This window comes from Exophiala mesophila (assembly GCF_000836275.1).
Source record: "Exophiala mesophila strain CBS 40295 unplaced genomic scaffold supercont1.4, whole genome shotgun sequence".
NCBI lineage: Eukaryota > Fungi > Ascomycota > Eurotiomycetes > Chaetothyriales > Herpotrichiellaceae > Exophiala > Exophiala mesophila.
This window is the reverse complement of record NW_015622507.1, coordinates 4,575,823-4,598,375: the sequence shown is the minus strand read 5'-3', so window position 1 is coordinate 4,598,375 and position 22,553 is coordinate 4,575,823. Positions and strand designations below refer to the sequence as shown.

The window sequence follows — 22,553 nt, the reverse complement described above, 5'->3', positions numbered from 1 at the left end:
CTGCAGTAGTTGCAGCTTTGTCTGCCATTGCATTGGCATTGATGCTGCCCTCGAGCATGCGGCCCCCCAGATTCGGTTGATTTCAACGCGCTTCGGCGCTGAAACCCAACTCTGGCGGCATGAGATTTGGCTTTTAGCGAATCAAATTTCTCATTACTCGCAGGCCCGTCGGTCTTGAAATTCACTATTACAATTGGTGGCGGTGGTGGGTTGACCATAGTTCATGTTCGCATACCTCAGAAATAGTTGAATGGCCTTGAATTGAGTGGTGTAACGTCGCTTATATAATACCAGGATCGTGTATAGGTAAGGTAGATCTGGTGTAGCAAAATGCCCAATGTACTTCTGATGTATATACTGGGTCCAAAGACACGCTCTCTCTACACTCTTTATAGAAGATGAATATGTCAACCATTGCATACTTGGCGTGGACCTCTCCGACACCAACAAGAGGTCGTTATCTCAACAGCCTGTTTTAGCTCCTATCGCTCACCAAGATACGGTACATCAGGCCCGCAGCGGGAAAGCTGATGAGAATCAGAGGATCGACGATGTTTCGGTATAGTATCGAAAATGACAGAACAAGTGCAACATGGTCGTGGATATGACTCCACCGCTACTCGTCTCTAACCTATGGCCGAATTGGTAGGCTTACTAGGTAGCTTTATGAACTTTGTTTCGAAGCCCAAGGAGACACTAGTACGAGTTTGGAACCTACTTTCCCATGGTTTGATTGGGATTGCAACTCAACTGCTCCGTACGCTTGTAGGAAACCAGGTCGCGTCTATGTAAGGTGGACACCCCATTTTTACGAGCATTGTGCAGTTTCGCATGCATTGTGGAACTTCCGTGCATTTTCCTTTTCCGATCTCAAGGGCACGACTTTTCCATGATAGCTTAACTGTATTGCAAGACAGACTCCTCTCATTGGCCTGGCTATAATATGATTGTGGATTCTCCAAAGTTGTTTGTAAGTCCATCCACGTAGAGAAGTCCCCCCCATATTCCTAGATAGTCTACTAAGAAGGAAATACTAAAGAATAAGCCTTTGCCACGAAGCCTTGCTACGTGATCATTTGAGCGGTAATGTACACACCGTGTGCTGACACGATGGACATGCATACAATATGCGCTCAGTGGAGCTATCAACCTTACATAAAAACTTACCTAAGAAATGCTGACACATCAGAGCGCATATCCCTACGGAGTAAGTACCTTCCCGCGACTGCGATAGGCAGATGCACAAAAATCCCAGGAACTAGTGAAAGGAAGGTACGAATACGATACGCACCTCGGTAGAAAGGTAAGTCGCCACTTCCCGAAAAACATATTTAGTAAAGCAGCTCCTCGTCACGTGTGACAACATCCAGATTTGGATCAGGGGAACAAGCATGTATGTTGGCGTGACCCCAGATAAACAACGCTGCGACGTGATTCCGGCATTGAGGGGATGGTGCTTACATCTCGACCGAAAGTAATCTTTTTGAAAGCAGCATGCGCAGATATAAAAATGTCCGGGCCAAGTCAGATCGACACTCGGTGCGGGGAGATGACCGACGCCAACCTCAATATCAATTTACATCTATCATCTATTGTTCCAAATCGAAATCATCACCCATCTACGTATTATTATTATAGACAAAAGGACTATAATCTCCCCACCAAGGTAGAGCAAATTGTCAAGAAAAGCTAGTTAATGGCACCTGCATTCAAGGTTGCTGCGTGCCATGTGGCGCCAGTCTATCTCAACGCAGCTGAGACTACCAAGAGATGCATCTCCTTGATCAATGAAGCTGCCGACAATGGCGCCCATTTGGTAGTCTTTCCTGAAACGTACATTCCCGCCTTTCCGTTTTGGAGCTCTGTTCTCAGCCCTGCTGACAGTCATGGGTTCTTCATTAAGATGGCCAAGGAATCTGTCTATGCCGATGGTGACGAGCTCACCGCCGTCTCGACTGTCGCGAAGGAAAGGAATGTCTATGTTAGCCTCGGCGTCTCAGAGAAAGTGAGGTACAGCAGCGCCACCTTGTTCAATTCAAACTTCATCTTCGGTCCGGCAGGCGATGTGCTGGTGCACCATCGAAAACTCCAGGCCACTTTCTTCGAGCGACTGACCTGGTCCATGGGTGATGGCAACGGGCTAAAAGTTATCGAGTGTGCTCCTTCTGGGGCAGAAGGGCCACGAGCCAAAATCGGTGCCCTGGTCTGTGGCGAAAACACGAACCCTCTTGCCCGCTATACCTTGATCGCACAAGGCGAACAATTCCATATCTCGACCTGGCCAGCCAAGTGGCCTACAAAACCCATCACCAGCCCTGACTCGGCCGAGTCAACAAACGGCACGTACAAAGACCCGACCCAAGGCGAGTTCGACAACGTTGTCCTCAATCGCACACGGTGTGCTTCCCAATGTGTCGAGGGCAAGTGTTTCGGCGTACTCTGCGCCGGCTTCATGTCCACAGAGATGATCGATACATTACTCTCGATGACTCCGGCCTCGGGGAAAGAGGTCATGAAGTTGACGATGGAGAACAGTGCGCAGGCTGAGACTCTATTCCTCGGACCATCAGGTGCTCCTATCCCAGCGTACACAATCGACAGTAAGACTGGTGAGAGGGATGAAGTTGGGGTATTGCGACACCAACAAGGCATTTTGTACGCTGACATGGACATGGATGCCACAATAGAAGGAAAACAGTTCCATGACGTGGTGGGAGGGTATCAACGCTTTGATGTTTTCGACCTCAAAGTCAATACTGCAAGAAGGCAGCCTGTCAACTTTGTCAGCGCCGACGGTGGGTAGATGCTCAGATACTCAAAGTGCTCGTCTCATCTGCAAGACCATCCGTCAGATGTCGACTGTGGCTGTCACAATCACAATCACAATCACAATCACGAGTACACTACAGTATGGATTGGACTTTCTTGGATCATGGCCACGATCTTGTAAAATCTTTGGAAAGAATATCTCATTCATGAGACTGGCCGGGCCACCTAAGATACATATATGCGCAATGCAAGTGCCAAGTAAGAGGGAGACGCGTGTATGTTTATTTACACACAGCCGTTCGACCGACCAATGCATCGCATGGTTCGTCTGGCACATCTGACCCAATTGCTGCTGCCGTTCCCCAAACGCCCTGCTGAATGTTCATGACTCCAAAAGATGCACGGCGCTGTCCCGCCTTGTCCCAACCTGTCGCTAAATGCACTCCTGGCTGCTGTCATCATGGTGACATGTTTGGTTCTGATCATTAGCTCATTTTCGTGATTCTATCCAGCCACGTCTTTTGTCGCTGCATCGCATCGCCACCCCCCGGTACGCTTGGATTCGTGCTGATCTGATGTCAAGATCAGTGCTCCAATGCATCGAGGCGTTAGACATGCCTCGTCCTTATGCCATGTAGACATATGACGGCTTGGCCAAGTCTGCGCCCCGTTCCAAGTACTCCCGGTCGATCAGAGACTCGATCCTCTTCTTGATCATATTGACGTCCGGTTGAAACCGTCCCGACACTTGCTCGAGGGTCTGGTTCATAAGTTCTCCGTGCGTCAGGTTTTTGCGAGACTTCATGATCCGTACGATGGCCGCTTCTATAACGAGTGCTCGGCCATTGTCGATGCGCTCCTGCGTCGCCCGTCGCTCTTCAGAGTTCTCCACCCGGCTTCCTCCGGCCACCACGCTGACTTTGATCTTGAGGAACTGACTGGAAAAGGCCTCGTTGAAAAAGAAACAATCTGTCGGCTTGATGTCCTTGCTCATTGGCTCCTTTTTCAACACCCGCCATTTGGCCACTAGCGACAATGACTGGAGGTTGCGGATCAGGTCCGGGGTCTCAATGTTGGTCTCAGCCTGAATCTGCTCAAACGACAAGCTTGCTTTGGGTGCAAGGTCATTGAACAGCATCAGCACCATCATGCCGTACGTTGACACATTGATCTCGTATCGTCGAGTTTTGCCGCCAGTCGTGAAGACGGCTCGCATATCAGCGTCCCCCAGGCTTGGCATCCATGTGAGCTTCCGCCCGTTGTGCCTACTAAGGTAGAATTGTTGGAAACTCTTTCTGACTGATTCGATTTCTGCTGGATAGATGTATGACCGATTCGTGCCTTCATCGTTGTCTTTCTTGAACAATGTCTCAAACGGCCATACCGTCGTAGTCAACACACGACAGTCTAAGTCGATGCGCTTGGGGTCGACCTCGCCTTGTCGAGTCACTTGTTCTTTGTAGAGAGCATTCAGGTTGTCCGAGAGTTCCGTGTCTCGAATGAGCCCCTCCAATTTCTGCGTGAATTGATTTCCGATCTTGACCTTCATTTTGGAGAGCACCTGCCTTTCCATGTCTCGGCTAACGGACTTCTTCATCAAGAGACGCTTGGCCATATGCTTCTTGTAGTACGTTTCGAATTTGTCCTTGTTCGCGAGATACTGGAGCAACAGAATGCCGTCGTCAAGAAGAGCGTCAATCTCGGCCTCGGTCTTATCCTTGCCTCCTCGTTTGAGGTACTCGTCGAGAAAAAGAGAAAGGTGCTCCGGACTCTGCTCGTTGTCATTGATAAAGTCCTGAAAAGAGACTTCTAGAGCCTGGCTGAGAGTGGCATCCTTTTTGAACGCCTCTATCAGGAGTCTGTCGTACTTCTTTTTCAGATCCAAGATCTGCTCGACCCATGTAATGGCAGCCTGTGTCTGTTGATTCAGGCTCTTTTCGCCGGGCGCCTTGCTGTCGCCAGCCGTCTTGGCTGAAGTTTTGGTCGGTGCCGAGGGCTGGACGGGAACGCTGGCAGCCTTGTTAATCTCTTCGCCCAATTCGACGACACGTTTCTGTACAGCCGTTTTCAAGGCAAGTTTCTGAGGGTCAACGCGGGCAATTAGGTCATAGACGTTGGCGAGGTCTTTAACTTTGTCATTGTCCAGCATGTTCTTGACTCCCGTGCCCTCCATGTTGATGACGTCGGCAATGTGTGCAAGGATAAGGTGTTCGTCCACCACTCGTTTGATCCGCGGTTCTGTGATGGGAGATATGGTCTGCTGGCATCTTTCCTCCTCTTCCTTCAGTCTTTGTTGAGCATGAGAACAGAAAGAGCTGGCATCTGCCTCAGCAACTAGAGACTGGCCTTCTAGGCGATAAAATTCAATGCTTGCTTTGAGGAATTTTGGCTCGAATGATCGAAGATAGAGTTTGCTTGATTCTTCTTCCGTGAAAGTCGAGTATAGTCCCTCCAACATGAAACAGCATGAACGAACAAGGGTGCGGTCAATGACTTCGCCTTTCCGTTCCATCTCAATCATGTCGAGCAGGACCGTCTCCAACAAGGACAGAACATCATGGTCATTTGACAAGGGATGCTTGAGAACTTGTGTGAGGAATAGAGTCATAGCCATTGCGTAGATGGAGGGTCTGCGTTGATCTTGACTATAGACGCGATCCTTGGCCTGTGAGCATGGCATCACGTCGGATAGGAACAGGGAAGAAAACATACCATGTACATGAGGACGTCTGTGATCATGCCCATGCAGAGCTGATGATCAGCAAAGGCATCTTTTAGCGTCCTGATAAAACGCTCTCCCGCAATCCTTCGTTCATTTGACTGGACTCCGCTGGCCTGTTCGGAGGAATCGTATGACAAGGCTGGGGTGACGAATGTAGAGATGCGCGAGGAGACGGTATCCTTCAGCCATGTCTTTTCCAAGTCAACTACGCGGTCATAGAGGACATCTTGTTTTTTCTTAAGGACCAACTTGTAGGCATTTCGGAAGAGCTCCTCGAAAGATAATCTTGAACTGTTTTTGCTGTGGATTTCGGTGAAGGCCGTGGAAAGGGTGCCCCATGTCTGGTCGAAGTCGACCTCTTCTTTTGTGAGCCCCTAGGTGAGAACGTGTTAGTCTTTGAATTTTCAAACGGATCATCAATCATATTCATGTTTTCGTCCAGTCAAGATGGCAATAACCTTCCCGGGGCTTCAAAGGCATATCGGCTGCATTGCGCCATGGTGGGGAAGAGGGGTGTTGACGGCTCAACTTACTCGTCTTGGGGCTCTGATCTTCGCTCCTCTCCCCTTCGCCAACATGGTGGCTGCGGAATATTGCTGTCACCAGCTACTCCAGTTGAGAATTTATATGTCTAAAAGGTCGGTAGTGGAAGAGTCGGTCGAAAGAAAGAGAGGACAAGAAGTTCGAGCGGGGAGATCCAATGGGCTTGATTTTCTCCGCTGGTGGATGTCAAAAAGAATATGTTTGTGATGCACGGTAGATTAGCGTAGGACATCACCAGAAGGAACTGTGAGTCAGTGGCATTCTGTCTCGGCTAGATTGAGCCAGGCGTAACTGATGTTGAATGTCTCGCTGGCCGTCGTGAAGTGCTGTGCTGCCTTTGACCATGTCGGCGCCTGTGATTTGATGATCGGCAAACTTGCCTCCAGATATTCGCTGCCAAGACCTGCGTCATTGTATCGCCGACTCCGAACGAAACCGAGGATTAGCCGGTGGAATTTCTCGAGGAAGGAACCAATGCCATTGGCATCGATGGCAACACTTCGATTTGTACAATTCTTCACACATCACAATCTCACCATCGTTGATACCTTACTTGCTGTGATTTCAATTCCAGGTTCGAGATACGACCATAAGGATTATCACCTTCTCCAGAAGGATGCATCATCTATCACTTCTGCCGCGAAGGCTAACCACCTTGACTGCAACCCAATCTGCCTTCCGCTCACAGTCTCGTCTGAATTCTCAACTAGCCAGACCGCCATTTTTCTCAAGAACCGTTCCATCCGCAAGAAGACCCTTTCTGCATCAGCGGAGATATGAGTCCGCACTTACGAAGCAGGGCGAAGAACCCCGGCGACCCAGTGGACGAGATGAGCCTTCCTATGACCTAACATTCACATGCAAGCCATGTTTATATCGATCAACCCACCGAATCACCAAACAAGGCTACCATCATGGAACAGTCCTGATTACATGCCCTTCGTGCAGCAATCGTCATGTCATTTCGGATCATTTGCGCATCTTTCTCGACTCACAGTCGAGTCTGGAAGATATTCTGAAGCGGAAGCTGGCTGAGGGTGAAGATTTGACCAAGCTGTTGAAGAAGGGAAAACTAGGAATGCGTCAGAACTCGATGATTGGCAATGAAGGGGAGGAAGACATTGAGTTCTGGGAAGATGGGACAGAGACATATCGGCGGACGTCGCCAACAGATCCCAAGTCGCCAGGGGAGCAAAGTTGAAATATGGATGACAGGCTATGCTCTGCCTCATGGCGTTATCCTACACACTGAAAACGCGACTGGAGAAAGAACATACTAATTCTGGCATTTTGAAGACTTGGGAACAGCTCATCTGGGTGAAAGCATTCGTCTGTTGAAGAACGAATTGCGGCCCACGCACTCGCTGCCACCTCATTGGACCCGAGCTGGGCACCACCATCCCTAGCCATGTATGATATATGTATTATATTTGGAGATGACTAAAATCTCCCAGAAGCGACGCTTGATGCATATTGAATCTTCTGTACTCTCTGATTTTATGTCGATAATGACAAGGACCCTACTTTGAATATTCTGTATCCTTTTCGAAGCGTACAAAGTCCTAGTCCATGGTGTATCTAAACTTGGTGTATCAACCGCCAATGAGAACACCATTGCCATGCAGTATGTAATTGCACCCCAAACACCAGAAATTTTAGACTGTCCTCAGGCACCATTAACCGCCGGTGGCTCGGCAATCAGATAGGCTCTGGCCTCCCACGGAGTTAGGTATTTCTGCGGATGATCGACGGTGCTAATCAATAGCTGTGATGTCGTGGTTTTTAGTTTGGTAGGCCAGTGCAAAGGCTGAGTGTCGTCCGAGAAGCTGCAAAACACCAGCAAAGTCTGACCAGATGAAGGGTGTTTCTTGGTAAATGTGAAGACATCCTGATCGTGATAATCCCATACCTCAAAATCATGGCCGAAGACCAACAAGTCTTCATGATCTTTACGGAGCTGGATCATCTTCTTCCAAAAGTTGAGCACCGACGAGGGATTCTTCAACTGGTCTGCAACATTGGTCTTTGCATAGTCGTCATGGACTCGGATCCAAGGCTCGCCGCCGGTGAAGCCGGCGTGCTTGGTCGAGTCCCATTGGACAGGCAGACGAGCATTGTCACGACCGACGGCTTGAAGGCCCTTCATAGCCTTTTTAAGCCATAGCTCATCGCCTTCGTGCCGGTCCTTGACATCATGGTATGCATTGAGGGAGTCGATGTCACGGAGGTCTTCGATGCCCCAGTGTTCAGGATGGTTGAACATGCCAATTTCCTGTCCCTGGTAGATGAAGAGTGTGCCAGTCAGGGAGCAAAGCAGAACCGCCAACATCTTGGCCGCTTGTTCACGGAACTCGTCCTTGTCGGTAGCAAAGCGCGACAAGCTGCGGCCCTGGTCGTGATTCTCGAGGAAGACGGTGATCCAGGCGTCTGTTCCTCGCAGGAGATCTTGACATTTGCGGATCGCTTCCTTAAATTCGGGCAAGGCATGACGATAGACGTGGTGTTTCTTTGATCCTGTCCCCAGCATGACCACGTCAAAATCAAAAACACAGCTATACTCGCGAGCTTCGGCCGAGACATATTTCAAGACTTCTGCAGCGTCCGTGCCGGGAAGCTCGCCGACCATGAAGACGTCGCCATACTTGTCGAGGACCGCTTCGCGCTGCTCTTGCAACCACTCATGCATCCGTGGGCCATTAACGTAGTATTCCGTGGCCGGCTGATAAGCCTCGCCGTGGAGGGTTTCAGGAGCGTCTGGAAAGGATGTGACTTTTGAATAAAGGTTTGCCGTGTCGACGCGGAAGCCGTCGATACCCTTTTCGAGCCAAAATTCAATTGCAGATTTGTAGATGGCCCGGCGAGTCTCAGCGTTCTCCCAGTTCAGATCGGGCTGCTCGGGTACGAAAAGATGTAAATAGTATTGGTCGCGTTCAGGGGCATACTCCCAGGCTGACCCACCAAAGATCGAACGCCAGTTGTTTGGAGGCTGTCGCTGTCCGTCGACGATCTTGGGATCTTTCCACATGTACCAATCAGCATACTTGTTGGTCTTGTCCTTGCGTGACTGAAGGAACCAGTCATGCTGGTCTGAAGTGTGGTTAATGACGAGGTCTAAGATCAATTTCATTCCCAGGTCGTGGGTTTTCTTGATCAATTCGTCCATGTCGTCCATGGTGCCATAAGGGGGATAGATGGCTTCGTAGTTGGAGATGTCGTAACCCATATCTTTCTGCGGCGAGTCGTACATGGGTGAAAGCCATATTGTGCCAATACCCAAGTCCTTGAGATACGGCAATGTGCTGATAATTCCCGGAATGTCACCAATTCCATCATTGTTGCTGTCCTTGTAAGATGCGGGCCAGATCTGGTAGCATGTGCTAGCCTTCCACCAATTGGGCTTTGATCCCGTCATGGCGCAGAGAATCTATAAGTGAGCAAATGTGGCAGGCCAGATATCTTGATGCGAGAACTATCACAGCAATACGTCGCCAGAGGAACTTCTTTTCAAGTAAATTGGTTAACTCTCGATATGAAATAATCAAATTCGTTACGGTCTTTGGATGAAATATTCGGAGAGCCGCAACAATCGAGGGGTTGGAAAGGAGCGGACCGCATTCCCAGAAAGGTACCAAAACCACCTTGATTCCCCGTGCGAGATGTGTTTGCTTAACGATCAATTTGGTTTCGATGTTTTGTTCGGAGAAATTCAAGCGATCAGCCAGTTAGAAGCATCTGAAGATCCAGCGCTGAAACGTACAAAGGGCCACGCCTGCGGCAACACTTTCACGACTGTTCCTCGGGTTGGCACCAAAGAAATCTTGGTATTTCTCGACAGATGCCATGACTTGACTCTGGCATTTACCTACCCAGACAGGAACACGATCACCCCCCAAGCATTCATGAACCATGCCTCAAGGAGATAGATCGTGGGGTTTCTACGCCCGCTCAGCATCCATGACGTATGGCGGCTCTCATAGAGTTCGACACAAGCACGGCACTGCCTGGGCGAATTAGAGCGAACATTTCTCCGTGCAGCTGGTTGGCGCAGTCCCATGAAGATAGCTGGAGTTGCAGGCGCCAACCAGATACAATTTTCTTGTACAGCGAGCTTTGACAACCAGTGTAATTATTTGTTGATGAACATCTTAGATGTTGGGCATTTGGTCTAACGTTAAGCGAGTGTGGTCAAATTGATGACCTGCCTGTTGATACATGCACCATTTGGAGGTTCTTTCGTATCCAAGCAGCCTATGTATAAACCGGGTGTTGGATGTGCCGTGAATTCTCGGCATCGGCGTCCCACGGGTCTTTTCCGCTGTAGTTCAGACTTGTTAGCCCTCTTCCAATTTGATGCCAGAGGTGGGTATCATCTGTACGCTTCAGGAAAACAGGCTTCGACTTGTTCATGTATAAAGACAGATTTTTTCCTCGTGCGACCTTCAGTAGTATTCAAGCCTCGTTTTACTTGAGTAGTCTTGTAGTCTTGAATACGACGCATCTGTTTATCAACTGCTTGTTCTGGATACTAGTTTGACACATTCTCTCGAAGTAACTTCTCCAGATACTCCTGTCTAACTACTGCGCCGAATCTGTTTCATTCAAATAAAAGAAAAAAGTACGTCAGCTTGAAAAGTCCCCATAAGGATGTGAAATTCGTTTAAAATCAAGAAAAAGACAGAGGGGGAAAAGAGGGCGGGAGGGGATTTATAACCAACCCATAGCATTTGACATGGCTCAGTAATTTGTCGGACAACTCGTTCAGCCAGTTTAGATGCAGATGCACCAGACCGTCGAAACTGAAATGCTGACTCAACTGATCCCACACTTGCACTGGCGTCAATTCTCCAGATTGGACTGGAAGTTGTGTTGAGATGTCAAGGAGAGATTGCAAGGTCGATTTGGGTGCGGTCCATGATGATGTATGAGAGTCGCCTATGCTACTGCTGATGGTGGGTTCAGACGGGGCGCAGCATAGCAGTGCCGCTGTCGCGGTGTGGATGTGGCCGTGGGGTGAGTGATCGTCCTTTGGTGGGTTTTGGATGTGAGGGAGGCAGGGGCTTTCGAGTCTGGAAGTACCCTTAGTTTCCTTGTCCGTTGAAGGAATGGTGGATTTGGCTTTCAATTGAGGTTGAGGATGAGGGGGGGGGAGCGTACTTGAGGACAAATTCCATGGCAATGATTACCAGGTCATGGTTTGACGACTGGAGTTGATTGTTTCTCGTGGAAGATGAAATCACTGAGGTGAAATCAAAGCACGCAGACAGCTGTGATCGTTCTCCATCTGGGTGAGCTAGACTACGGTTGAATTGGGAGCCTGAGGTCGCAGACTTTACTACAGGTCTTCCCGGTCCTGCGATGGGATCATACTGCAATTGTGAATTTGCATTGTGGTGATGGTGCTGCTGCTGCTGCTTGACATGCAGTCCGTGAGGCTGGCCGTTGCGGTGTTCAATCCAGATGGTCATGTTGCAAAAGGACTCATTGGAAACATTGCCGTCGTCCTGAAATTGGTCGGACACTCGCCAGTCTTCCTCGGCGCTCGACATGGTATTACCTTGGCCAATTCCATTATATTGGATGACAGGCTGGCTAGCAGTACGCGTCGTCGCTTCTTTCGAAGCAAGTTTCCGTTTTACAACGGCCAACTCATATTGCAACTGATCGATATCATTCTGCATTCTTGCCTCATTGATCCGGAAGCGCTTGACTTGTCCCTCTAGCAATTTGAGATATTGGTCGCGTCTTTCGCGGAAGGTTCTTCAAATCGTTCAGCTTGAACAGTAGCAACTGATTCGATCACGTTTTAACTGACCGCTGGGCTTTCCGCAGCTGTTCGCGGCGGTTTGCAGCACGGTCTGGCCTCACTGTCAATAACCACCTAGCACCTTGTCTTGGAAAGAATGCCTACCTTCTGCCGTGCGAAAGAACGGTCGAAAGATGTCTGCCATCTTCGGCCTCTACCATTTGATGGACGAGACTTCTTTCGTGGAGTATTGGTGCGCACTCGGGGTCGAAGGCTCTTTTCCAGCCATTGGAATGGAATCCTGGGGTCAGAACTTACTACCACATATGAGAGAGAAAGGAACATTCAGCATTGCGTTACTTGATCGCGACAGGGGTATCCAAGGAACTGGTGCTTTCTCAGACCTATTTACAGAATAGGGGGATCCGTAGTAATCAGATGTTAGAAACACAAGGAAGTGAGGAAAACCCTTCTCTGACTAACAACTGTTCTCTCTCAAGGGGTCACGGCGGTTTCGCGCGTGTCTCAGACCCCCGTTTCATCTCCACATTTTCAGATCATTGATGGATAATCAATTCTATCCTGATCCAGCTTAGCTTCGAGGACGAAAATGGAAATTTTGCATTGTGTAATCCTGCGCAAAACGCAAGAAAGGTTGCACAACGACATTGCAATATCTCATAGTTTGCGCCGGCGATTGCTGGCGGTCTGAATGCTCCAATAGATAGACAATGGCCGTGAGGATGTCTTTAGACATCGAAGTCTATATAAACGGCCCTTACTTCGCTGCCACGGCTTACTGGGCGCTCTCGTTCAGGAACAAGAAAAGATACCGGCGATCTCGTATTCCATAGAGCAGGTCTCATACAGTGTTGCGATACATTCCTTAAAAACATCAATTGAGTCTCACCTGTCTGAAAAAATGTTGAGCATTTCCCTGAAGACTCTTTTTCTGGCGACGTCGTTAAGCGTCACGGTTGTGGCTGCTCCCTCGTTCCACCGGACGAAGTCAACTGTCAATGCAATTTATTTCCTCACAAATGATCAGAGTAATGCCGTTGTGGCTTTGCCTGTCGGAGCAGATGGACGACTATCTCAAGGCTCGGTTACGCCCACTGGAGGCGAAGGGGGGAACAGCATCAATGGCGCCACAAACGAACCAGAAGCGCCTGATGCTCTGATTGGACAATCGGCATTGGCTGTTGCTGGCAATGTACGTTGAGCACTCATTCGTTGAAAGCATGGTGTCCTAACTTTGGCCTAGAACCTGTTCGCTGTTAACCCTGGCAGTAATTCCCTGTCAATGTTCGCTATAGATCACCGAGATCCAACTCGCCTCACGGCCGTTGGAACGGCAATTCCTCTTCCGGGAGAATTCCCAAACTCTGTCACCGCATCTGAAAAGAATCAACTGGTCTGTGTGGGAACAACTGGGGCCAAAAACGGGGTATCATGTTCATCGTTTTCGAGAAAGGGCTTGAGTGCGATGGATGGTCTACGCTCGTTTGACCTCAATCAAACCACGCCGCCAGTGGGACCGACAAACAGTCTTTCGCAAGTCTTCTTCTCCCAGGACGAGTCGCGCTTGTTCGCCACAGTGAAAGGAGACCCGACGGTCAACAACCCTGGGTTTTTCTCGGTATTTCGGGTGGAGGACCGTCCTCGTCGATGTGCGTCAACGCTGTCCAACCAAGACACAAGAAGCTCGCCGGCCGGAACGGCAGTGCTTTTCGGTTCCGCCAATATCCCAAGAACGTCGTCGGTGTTTGTGACAGACGCCTCGTTTGGTGGCGCCGTCATCTCTGTCGACCCAGCCAGCAATACAGCTTCGCTCGTCGCGAAGCAGGTGATTGAGGACCAGAAAGCGACTTGCTGGGCGACAGTGTCTGCTGCAACAGGCAGCGCTTTTGTGACCGACGTTGCGGTGAATCGTGTGATTGAAATGAGCCTCACTGACGCGAGCATACTCTCCATCACCGACCTTTCTGGCAATGGAGACCCTGGACTCATTGACCTCAAAGCCGGGGGCAGCTTCATTTACGCCCTGTCCCCTGGAAATGGCACGACGCCGGCTGCGGTGACTGTCTTGGACGTTTCCGGCGGCCAAGGGACTGCGAAGATGATCCAGCACTTTACCCTTGATGGGATGGGAGTTGGGAAGAATGCCCAGGGAATGGCCGTCTTTTGAGGCCTGAGCAGAAGACTCTTCGCTTATTGTGTGATTTTAGTAAAACATTCGCGCCAGTATCACTATGGTTGGCCGAGATTCTAGCTTTCCAGAGATATACAACCAAATTTCGCTGAGGCGTTGGGAAGACACAGAGAAGGGGCCATGAAATATTGAGTCAAATTTTCCTGTACATCAAAGTTCTCCTTGTAGCGAACAGCGAGCCCTAAAAGAGGGCCCATTCTCATCATATGTGGTTCTGGCTTACCTTGTCGGATAAGTATGTTTCTCGCGGGCACCTTTTCATGCTCTAACATTCCATTCACTTCGAATTAATGAGTGGTTGAATCTGCATAGTCGCCCGAGGAGCGGTGGCCTGACGGAGGAACTGACCAGGGGAGCTTTGGCATCGAGGGAAGAACCCTTCCAAAAGCGGCGGCGCTGACCGCTATATTCGGCAAGAAATTGCCCTGCAACCTGCCTTGAATTGTAAATGCGGGGGTAAAATGCCTTGGCATAGAATTGCTGGTTGGCAAGAACCGGGGACAACGGATATGGGATACCTACAGTAATAGTGTAGAGGCGTCAGGAGAGGGACCAAGGAGAACTTAGGTAACTACGGGGTACCTGGGGCGCCCCTTGGCCCTTACAGACCTGAGGTATATAGGCTGGCTTGGCGTCACGTGGATGGTCACATGAAATCACGTGAATGGGTGACTACTACAATAGAAGTGGGAAGGCATCGATCAAATACACGTAGTTTGAGGAGTACCTAGCTACCCTCCATAAGGTACAAGTCATACTCGTGTATTCTTATCCTTAATACAGACACATCCGGAGATAGATCATGTCCACACAAGGAAGACACTTCCTTGCAATACGCGTTGGTGAAATCGATACTTGATTCTCACGTGTTTTCATCGTAGTATATTTCTTTTGTATTGATCACTGGGGAAGTTTATAAATGGGGCCTCCCATGCATTTTCAACATTCAACTAACTGACAGGGATTTAGCATTACTGACACGTTTCTTCTGGCATCTAAGATGCGTCTGGCATAGTGACATCTAAGCAACCGTTCTTCCCCTTTTTCCAAGTGCTTATTAATAGTCATGCTTGAAGCACGAGGCAACGGGCCGGACGTGATGAGTGCGGAGCTTGGCCATCGAAATCGAACCGACGGCGCTCGCTCTCTGCCCCATCTGTAGTAGTCACCACGGCCCCGCACTTTTCCACTGCCAAAAGGAATGCCTTCGACCTAAGCGCTGGTTTGGTTCAAGGGAACCATTTTTAACGAGGCTGGTGGGTATACCCTGGTCGGGAGGACCAGAGCCTCAGGCATCAACAAGGTCAACGGACCCATAGTTACTACTGACGTGTTGACCCTTAGGCGGACGCAGCACAATTTTACCTCGTCGTGTACTAATGTATGTATGTTGGTTGTCTAGACTCAATGTGCTTGAGCAACAGCCTCGGCTCCCACGTGCTCTGTTCACCTCTGCTGCTATGGATCCTCCACTCCATATCGAAGGATCTGATTCTCAAATGTTCATTGCGTTGATCGTGCTGCCATAGTCAATCTACCATAGTCAATCTACCATAGTCAATCTACGTAAACCACAAGAGTGCAGCCGAGGCCTCTTCAGCATCCATATCCCAAATCTAGTCATGCTAGGGATCGATCATGTTGAGATATGGGCGGGGCGGGGTCTCGTGTCGGCTTATAGTTTATGTAAGGCGTCTCAGCTGGCAAGCCTCGCACAGTGCCATTATTGAATCATGGAACCCAAATTTTCCCTCAGGAAACCGAAACTATGGAAGGGCTTCACACCCAGCTCCGAAACCACCCCATGAATTCCCGGCAGACTGTTTTGGCCAAGCTGGGTGGAACAAACTGGTGCCTCCTTCTCGCACCCGAGATCCCCTAAGTCGCCCTGGCTTCCTTGGAGACTCCTGCTCCTGCAGCTAAATCGTCAAGGATTTCGTCAGGGCGCGAGGTACATGCATTAGCAGCCAACTACTGTCAGCATCCTGGCCTGCTGCCTTTTTGCTGCAAGACACTTCCGCAGCCAATCTACCATGAACTGGCATTTCTACCTCTTTTGTCCACTCCCCCGAAGACGGCCATCAACGTGGCCAACTCCGATGCTACCCATCCACCAACATTCTATAGTGGGTTGAGTCTCGACCACGTCACTTTCCAAACTCACACGCTCCAGTAGTGATCTGGCCACGGTTCTTCTACACACAAACTGGAGGAGATGCAACAAGGGCATGCACGAATTGTAATTCCGCGTGGCATGCGAGTGAGATAGCCCCGAAACATCTCCACGCGACAGTCTTTGCGCCTCTCATTTAGCATCTTCCGAGGCTTGATTTCTGCACCATCTATTGATAGTTTGTCCACGCGTCCGTTGTGACTCAGAGTTTCCAATCAAGTCAAGGTCAGAATTCTTTGCCAACAATGCATAGGAACGATTACCATTCTCCTTGCGTGGATACACCTCCTCTAGATGACGCATAGGGCAAAGTCATGCCCGGTGACCTGTTATTACGCTTGGCAATGGAGTACAACAGAGCCCTGGATGCTGCAAAGTCAAGCGGTACGGGCAGTTGGACCCGTGCTGAGGTGGCCAATATACATAGATTCTCCAGGGGTGGTTCATGGAGTCAGATGGTTAAACCAGGGTTAATTAAAACTTTACTATGACCCTTTGCTCCGATCCCGCCCTCGATCGCCCTCTTTCCTAGCCCTGGTCCCTACCAGGAGGGAGCTTCCCAGATCGACGGGCCTGATTTTGATCGATGTGGTGCGTATCTACACAATTCCATGTCGATCGGAATCCAGGGAATTGGCAGCCAGGATGCATCATCCAATTGCCATCCGAAGTTGATGACGATGACTGAGCCAAACATCCTGCACGATTCTGATGTGCTGTACTTGCGTTATTAGTCCACTGTCCAGCCAAGTCTGCCCAGGATGACCCGTTGGCACCGTGCCATGTTGGCCAACAACAATGCTGGTATTTGGCTCTCTTGTGGACCATTCTACCCACTCGTACTGCAATGGGCAACTCATGTACGCTGGCGAACTCGCCCTGAACTCGCCCTGTCCCACAATCCCACCGAGAGTTATCACAGCCTCGTCGAAACTCACTCGGTGCTACAATGCCCGATACTACGTGTGAATTATTTGACAAACAAGCCCTCCATCTCGACAACGCTACCATGATGGTGTGTAGCCACGGGAAGGGGCCGTTGGTCCCCGTCAAGGTGTAAATTGCCTAGCACAATCGCCGCAAGGAATCTCCTCCTCATTACTGGTTCAGAGCTCGACAAGAGATCTCACATCTGGGGCGCCCGAAATTCTGTTATGCATTAGCCCATTGCGCGATCCAGGGACTTCGCCCCCGAGGGATCCGGCCGTGAAGTCTTTTGCGCCTTGCATAAACAATGCACCACTGAGAGGCCATTGCCAGGCCTCCAGCTCTTGGGGCTGGAGAAGCTACTCCAAATCAAAGACGCGCTACACCGAATGTGGAAGAGCTGGCGACCCAATTGGGAGTGGCGCCGGTAGCCACCCGAACTTAAATGCTCCAAGCGCAAACTCTAATTTAGCGACCAGACGAAAACTCTGACCTTTCTCGTCAGACAAGAACCTCAAGTCCCTTCACCGCGATAACATCAGTAATGCATGATAAGATGAGGGCGACCATCAACTACTATAATGGTCGTTCGGCGGGCTTCACCATGTACCAGAGATATAGCTCCTGGTTCTGGACTAGATCACGGAAGACAGATACCCAGCTATAGAATCAATAGTCCAAGTGTCCGCATATCTAGCCAACGGTGAATAATGCATTGCTCCGTGGAGCTCGAGGACAACCCAGTGTGAAGACACTAAGCTTCCTCAATGTTGGTCAACGACATTGAGCCTCCAGTGGGGTCAACAATCTGGAAAGACTTATCCGCAGCAAACGCTTGGGGTTATGTTTTGAGCCGCCTCTGTCCAAATCTGTTCACGCCACAGCCCCAGATATGCACGCGACATCAGTAAACCATTATGCATGGTGACCAGCATTACTTGAAGAAATCATCTGCATTTCTTCATCGAGCCGACCTTTGGCATATTCATGTGCCCAATTGGACAACACGAGCTAAAAATCTGTCTGACAGCGGCACGACAGCGAGACCAGGGACCCAGTTTGAGGATGGTGTGGTCAAAAAGTCGGATCGCATCCGACTTTTTTGGATTTCTACCAACCCCTCTCGCTCCACCACCGTCCATGCGCTGAGAACTTGTTCTTGAGTACAGACGCGAATATGCCATATCGTCGCACACCAACATGCAACAATGTCCGTCCTTCCTCGGGTCGTAACCAATGGAAGGGCGCAATACTCGACCGACTGGTAGACACGGCAACATATGACCTATGTGCTTGGAACTTGACCTGCGCGGAACTGGGCAAACCGCCGCCAGGACAGATTGTCGCTTCAATCTGATTTCACAGCTCCACACGGCGACCAAGTTGCTGTTGTTTATTCGCCAGGTGTGCATACTGTTTCGCCACGCAAGTAGATTGCTGAAGTCTTGACGAGATGATCGTGGTCGCTTTGAGTGAGGTCGTCTTCACCTTCCTTGGTTCCATTATCATTCCCTGCAGAGGGCATGACGCCACGACTTCACCTCAATTACTATGGTTCATGCTGTATCGCCAAACCTGGTCGATGCAAGCACTAGATCGGGTCGTTTGCAACATCGGTGGGCATCGCCTAGTACTACCTGTCACTGCGAACCAATGCACCCGGTGCAAAGCGTGCATTAATATCCAGTTCAACACGTGATGCTCGCAGTCGTCTACGAGTAGCTTCGGTAAGCACGATGTCAGCCCGGCGAGATGCATCTATGCAGCATTTTACGTTGTGTCGCGTAGAAAGAGGCCTAAATGCTCCAGATCTCGAGCGACGGCCTACGGAGTAAATGAATGACTAAAATGGAGCCTAAGGATATTCTGCCCGCGACTCGAGCAGAGGCCAAGACGGTCCAGGTGGCGCACCTAATCGTTACGGGCCAGGCCTGGTAGCCGTATGACGCCACTCGGGGTGGGCTGGGGCCAGCTATCTCTACTTGTACGCATCTTCGAAGGGTCCCTTTTGGCCCATTCCCGCCCCATAGTCGTCCAGTTCCGTTGAATCGCAGCGTGTACTCGATATAGCCTTTGGTCTTTCTCCAGTCACGGGCATCGAGCTAATCCTGACTAGGTTTGTGGCCATGTCTCTTTTGGTTGCAACGCGTGCAAGGCCTACCAGCTCGAGCATTCCCAGCCGTGTGTTTCCCAAGCGTCGGATGGAGCAGGTGCAGTTGTTTGCAGAGTGCGAGAGTTTCTCGTCCATTTCGGCTTAAGCGACCCATACAATGAAGAACTCAAGACAGTGACCAGTGTGGAGGATCTCATTCGAACGGTACGGGCATAACCTTTTTCGTCAAAAGTAATTACGGCACTCCACCAAATCCCTTCCGAAGACATCGTAACTTGGCAGGATCAGCCAACAGCTTTCCCAAAGAGGCCGCCAAACGTTGTTCACAACTGCACTACCACGGTAGAGGTGTGCCGAGTGGGAGGGTCAGCTACTTGCTACTTGCTTTGCTCTATATTCCAGCAACTGCGCGATTACGTCTCGAATATCAACGCGCCCCTTTACCCTCCTCTGGCGCGTGGTTGTTTGACGCGCTAAGCTGTCACTGAGCAATGACCACACGGTGCTCCTTGAAACTGGCAGGTGCTGTCGTCCCTTCAGTGTCCCGGAACAGATGGCAGGGACTTCAAGACGGGACAGTGGCCTCAGAAGCAGGAACAAACATTTGACAGCCCCACCCTGGTGTTGAAGGGCTCAACATGTAGGCCCTGCGGACCCACCGTCGACCAAAGAGGGACGAGCTCGAGATGCTCTGGCCATGAAAGGTTAAGTGTAGCGGCCCTGCAAGTCGTGCATGGCTGGTGGGCATTACCTCAGATGATGGTGGGCTGGACGCCACCCTGATTGCATGCGACCGATTCGAATTCGCTCTGGAGGTGTATCGTCCACTGGGCACGTAGAGCATTTCCCGTCGCCAACGCATCCGCCAGCGATGCTGCAAAGCATGTTCCACCCCGCCTCACAGAACACTGCCTCTTCGGTTCCTTGACGGGGCTGGAGAAATCTGCTTTTGGTATAGTTGCGGAAGGTCTGCTTGTCATACACCCATCTCGGCCATCGTGCCATGTCTCGACCTTCAACTGACATCTTTTGGCAGACCCTAAAGGCGCTTGGACTGTCGCTTTCATCAGTTTCTTCCTCATCCAAAGGCACCCACACTGTCAAAGTACTGTCATCTCTGGCAACACTCCTGGTGCCTGCATTTCTCCTGCAGCTGGACAGTGCTCGCATCCACATATCTCCATCGCATTGATTGGCAGGTGTAGGCCCGCTCGAGGCATGAGCGAAAAGGTCGAAGCGTGACCACCGTGACTTGATATCAATATCAATCCCAGTCTCTGCCCTTTGGATAGATCATCCTTTGCTCACGTCTTCATCACTTGCATCATTCCAACTCAGTCACTCATACATCCTTGCGATATGGACCACTACACTCAAGCTGCTCCAAGGCCATATACTTCACAGACAACACCAGTGCCTTCCCAGACAAGGCTAGATACTGTTCAACCAGAGCAACAGCTGCCTTCCATCAGAGAGGTATGTTCTATCAAGTGCCATCAATCGAAACTTGTTCATGCTAATACTTTACAGGTGATCCCACCACCACGTTCACACATGGCTCAATCAACTGCCAATGAGGTGCCTCCGACTTCGAGGCCCATGATGGTTCCCTACCTCAGCTCGCAACATCACTCGAGCATGAACGTGGCCTCTGCACCTGCTCCAACGCAGCAGCATAGCAGTCCGATAGCCTATGCTGCTGACGGCTCCAACCAGATGCACATGAGCAATCTCGCAACTGGACACCTTCACACACCAGCTAGAGCACCTGCAGAGTATAGTTCGCCATGGTCGACTTCGTCTTCATTCACCGACGCCGCCATTCCTATGAGCACACAACCTACTCTCCCAACACAGCCTCAGCAATACGGACTTGGTCAACCCATCGTTCCGTCAGATGCCCAGGAGAACGTCTTCTCTTCATCATACTCGATGAACAGACAACCTGAAAGTCCCGTCAGTGACAGCTATCCTCGATGGCGTGCACCTCAGGTCGCCTCCACGCCAAGATACAATAACCCGTATCTTGTTTCGGAGAGACCATACAACCAGCCAATGGACTTTGGCAGGTATGGACAATCGTATGACCAATACCGTAGTCCTGTTGCCTATGATGGTGGCTATCGATCTATGGAAACCTCCCCGTACCCAATGAAGTACAGTCAGCTCTTGTCATACCCAATGATGGGATACCCATCACACCCCAGCAACAGACGGAGAAGGGGCAACCTCCCCAAGCAGATCACTGATGTTCTTCGGCTTTGGCTGCAGGACCATTTGGACCACCCTTATCCTAGTGACGAGCAGAAGCAATTGTTTATTCAACGTACCGGATTGAGCATTAGTCAGGTATGATGACTCTCACGCGATTTGCCTTTCCTATCAAACTAACATGGAGAACAGATCAGTAACTGGTTCATCAACGCCCGTCGCCGGCAGCTTCCTGCTTTGAAACTCAAAAGAGCAAAAGCCATCGCCAGTCGGGCTTAGATACCACGCGTTTACGCTTTTTTAAAGAAAGTATTGAAGTTATACGAGGGACGATTTGAAACCAGGGACTTTTTACGACGGAATGGAATTATGGAATTTCTTAACGAAGGATACTCTTTTTCACCTCAAGGATACCATGGGCGAAGTGGAAGTGACACTCAGTGCGGTATTGGCAATAGTACTCATGGAGAAGATCACATGTTTTGATATTGGGCCGCTAAAGTACGATAACTTGCTACTTTTGTTTGGATTTGGGAACACAGACAACACCAACAGCACAGCATCGGGAAAGAAAGACATCAGGCAGAAGAAAACAGAAAGACGAGCATCGTCTCGCACATGTACAAATATCATCACTTTGATTTAGACCAGCTTTCACACAGACTTGAATAGCAAAAGAAAGTGGCAAAGTTCAGATGTGTGATCCCTCTTCCTCCCGCCGGTACTTAGTTGAACTCGGACATGTGATGTTGAATTACCGCTTGGTCTATGATCAGAGTATGCAGACAGAGCAGGGAATACCCAAGTATCCCATTCCTACCAGAAATCACCCCAGACAGACATGGGAGTGCAGCTCGCTTATCGTACACCAAGGCAAAAGACTGGGCATTTGCAGGAGGGGGGAGGGTGTGTTCTGGGCGACCAGGTCCACTGGAGGTGCTCCTCAGTGCTCCTCATTTGGGTCCCTCGGCCTTGGGTCTGCAGGTTGGAGCACCCAAAACGCATATCATTTCTGTCTTGATCGGATTTGATGGGTGGCGTCAACCTTTCCCAGTCGAGGACCGTGACGAGGGGGGCGGCGACTGGCTCCTCCCGAACTTGCCTAGCCTAAGAAATGGCTCCTCCGAGGGGCCGAGGGGC

The 22,553-nt window shown here is 50.2% G+C and overlaps 6 protein-coding genes across 6 annotated transcripts; 3 read left to right on the top strand and 3 right to left on the bottom strand.

The window, feature by feature from the left end:
- The first annotated feature begins 1,590 nt into the window (after window positions 1-1,590).
- PV10_06685 (uncharacterized protein) lies at window positions 1,591-3,073 on the top strand. Its single transcript, XM_016371508.1, has one exon. It carries the CDS (start codon window positions 1,697-1,699, stop codon window positions 2,801-2,803), a length of 1,107 nt encoding a protein of 368 aa, XP_016223801.1. The 5' UTR covers window positions 1,591-1,696; the 3' UTR covers window positions 2,804-3,073.
- On the bottom strand, window positions 2,953-6,330 carry PV10_06684 (uncharacterized protein). Its single transcript, XM_016371507.1, has 3 exons — window positions 6,025-6,330; window positions 5,482-5,865; window positions 2,953-5,428 (listed from the first exon to the last, which is right to left on the bottom strand). The coding sequence occupies exons 1-3, from the start codon at window positions 6,067-6,069 to the stop codon at window positions 3,395-3,397; spliced, it is 2,463 nt and encodes an 820-aa protein (XP_016223800.1). The 5' UTR covers window positions 6,070-6,330; the 3' UTR covers window positions 2,953-3,394.
- Window positions 6,331-6,547: 217 nt separating this feature from the next.
- On the top strand, window positions 6,548-7,553 carry PV10_06683 (uncharacterized protein). The gene has a single exon (XM_016371506.1). It carries the CDS (start codon window positions 6,651-6,653, stop codon window positions 7,233-7,235), a length of 585 nt encoding a protein of 194 aa, XP_016223799.1. The 5' UTR covers window positions 6,548-6,650; the 3' UTR covers window positions 7,236-7,553.
- On the bottom strand, window positions 7,303-9,599 carry PV10_06682 (uncharacterized protein). The gene has a single exon (XM_016371505.1). It carries the CDS (start codon window positions 9,444-9,446, stop codon window positions 7,701-7,703), a length of 1,746 nt encoding a protein of 581 aa, XP_016223798.1. The 5' UTR covers window positions 9,447-9,599; the 3' UTR covers window positions 7,303-7,700.
- A 1,513-nt stretch (window positions 9,600-11,112) lies between these two features.
- Window positions 11,113-11,719, bottom strand: PV10_06681 (uncharacterized protein; the record flags this gene model as incomplete). The annotated part of the gene is made up of 1 exon (XM_016371504.1): window positions 11,113-11,719. Exon 1 carries the CDS (start codon window positions 11,710-11,712, stop codon window positions 11,113-11,115), a length of 600 nt encoding a protein of 199 aa, XP_016223797.1. The 5' UTR covers window positions 11,713-11,719.
- An 8,502-nt stretch (window positions 11,720-20,221) lies between these two features.
- PV10_06680 (uncharacterized protein) lies at window positions 20,222-22,109 on the top strand. The gene is made up of 3 exons (XM_016371503.1): window positions 20,222-20,678; window positions 20,733-21,551; window positions 21,606-22,109. Exons 1-3 carry the CDS (start codon window positions 20,562-20,564, stop codon window positions 21,690-21,692), a joined length of 1,023 nt encoding a protein of 340 aa, XP_016223796.1. The 5' UTR covers window positions 20,222-20,561; the 3' UTR covers window positions 21,693-22,109.
- Window positions 22,110-22,553: the final 444 nt, after the last annotated feature.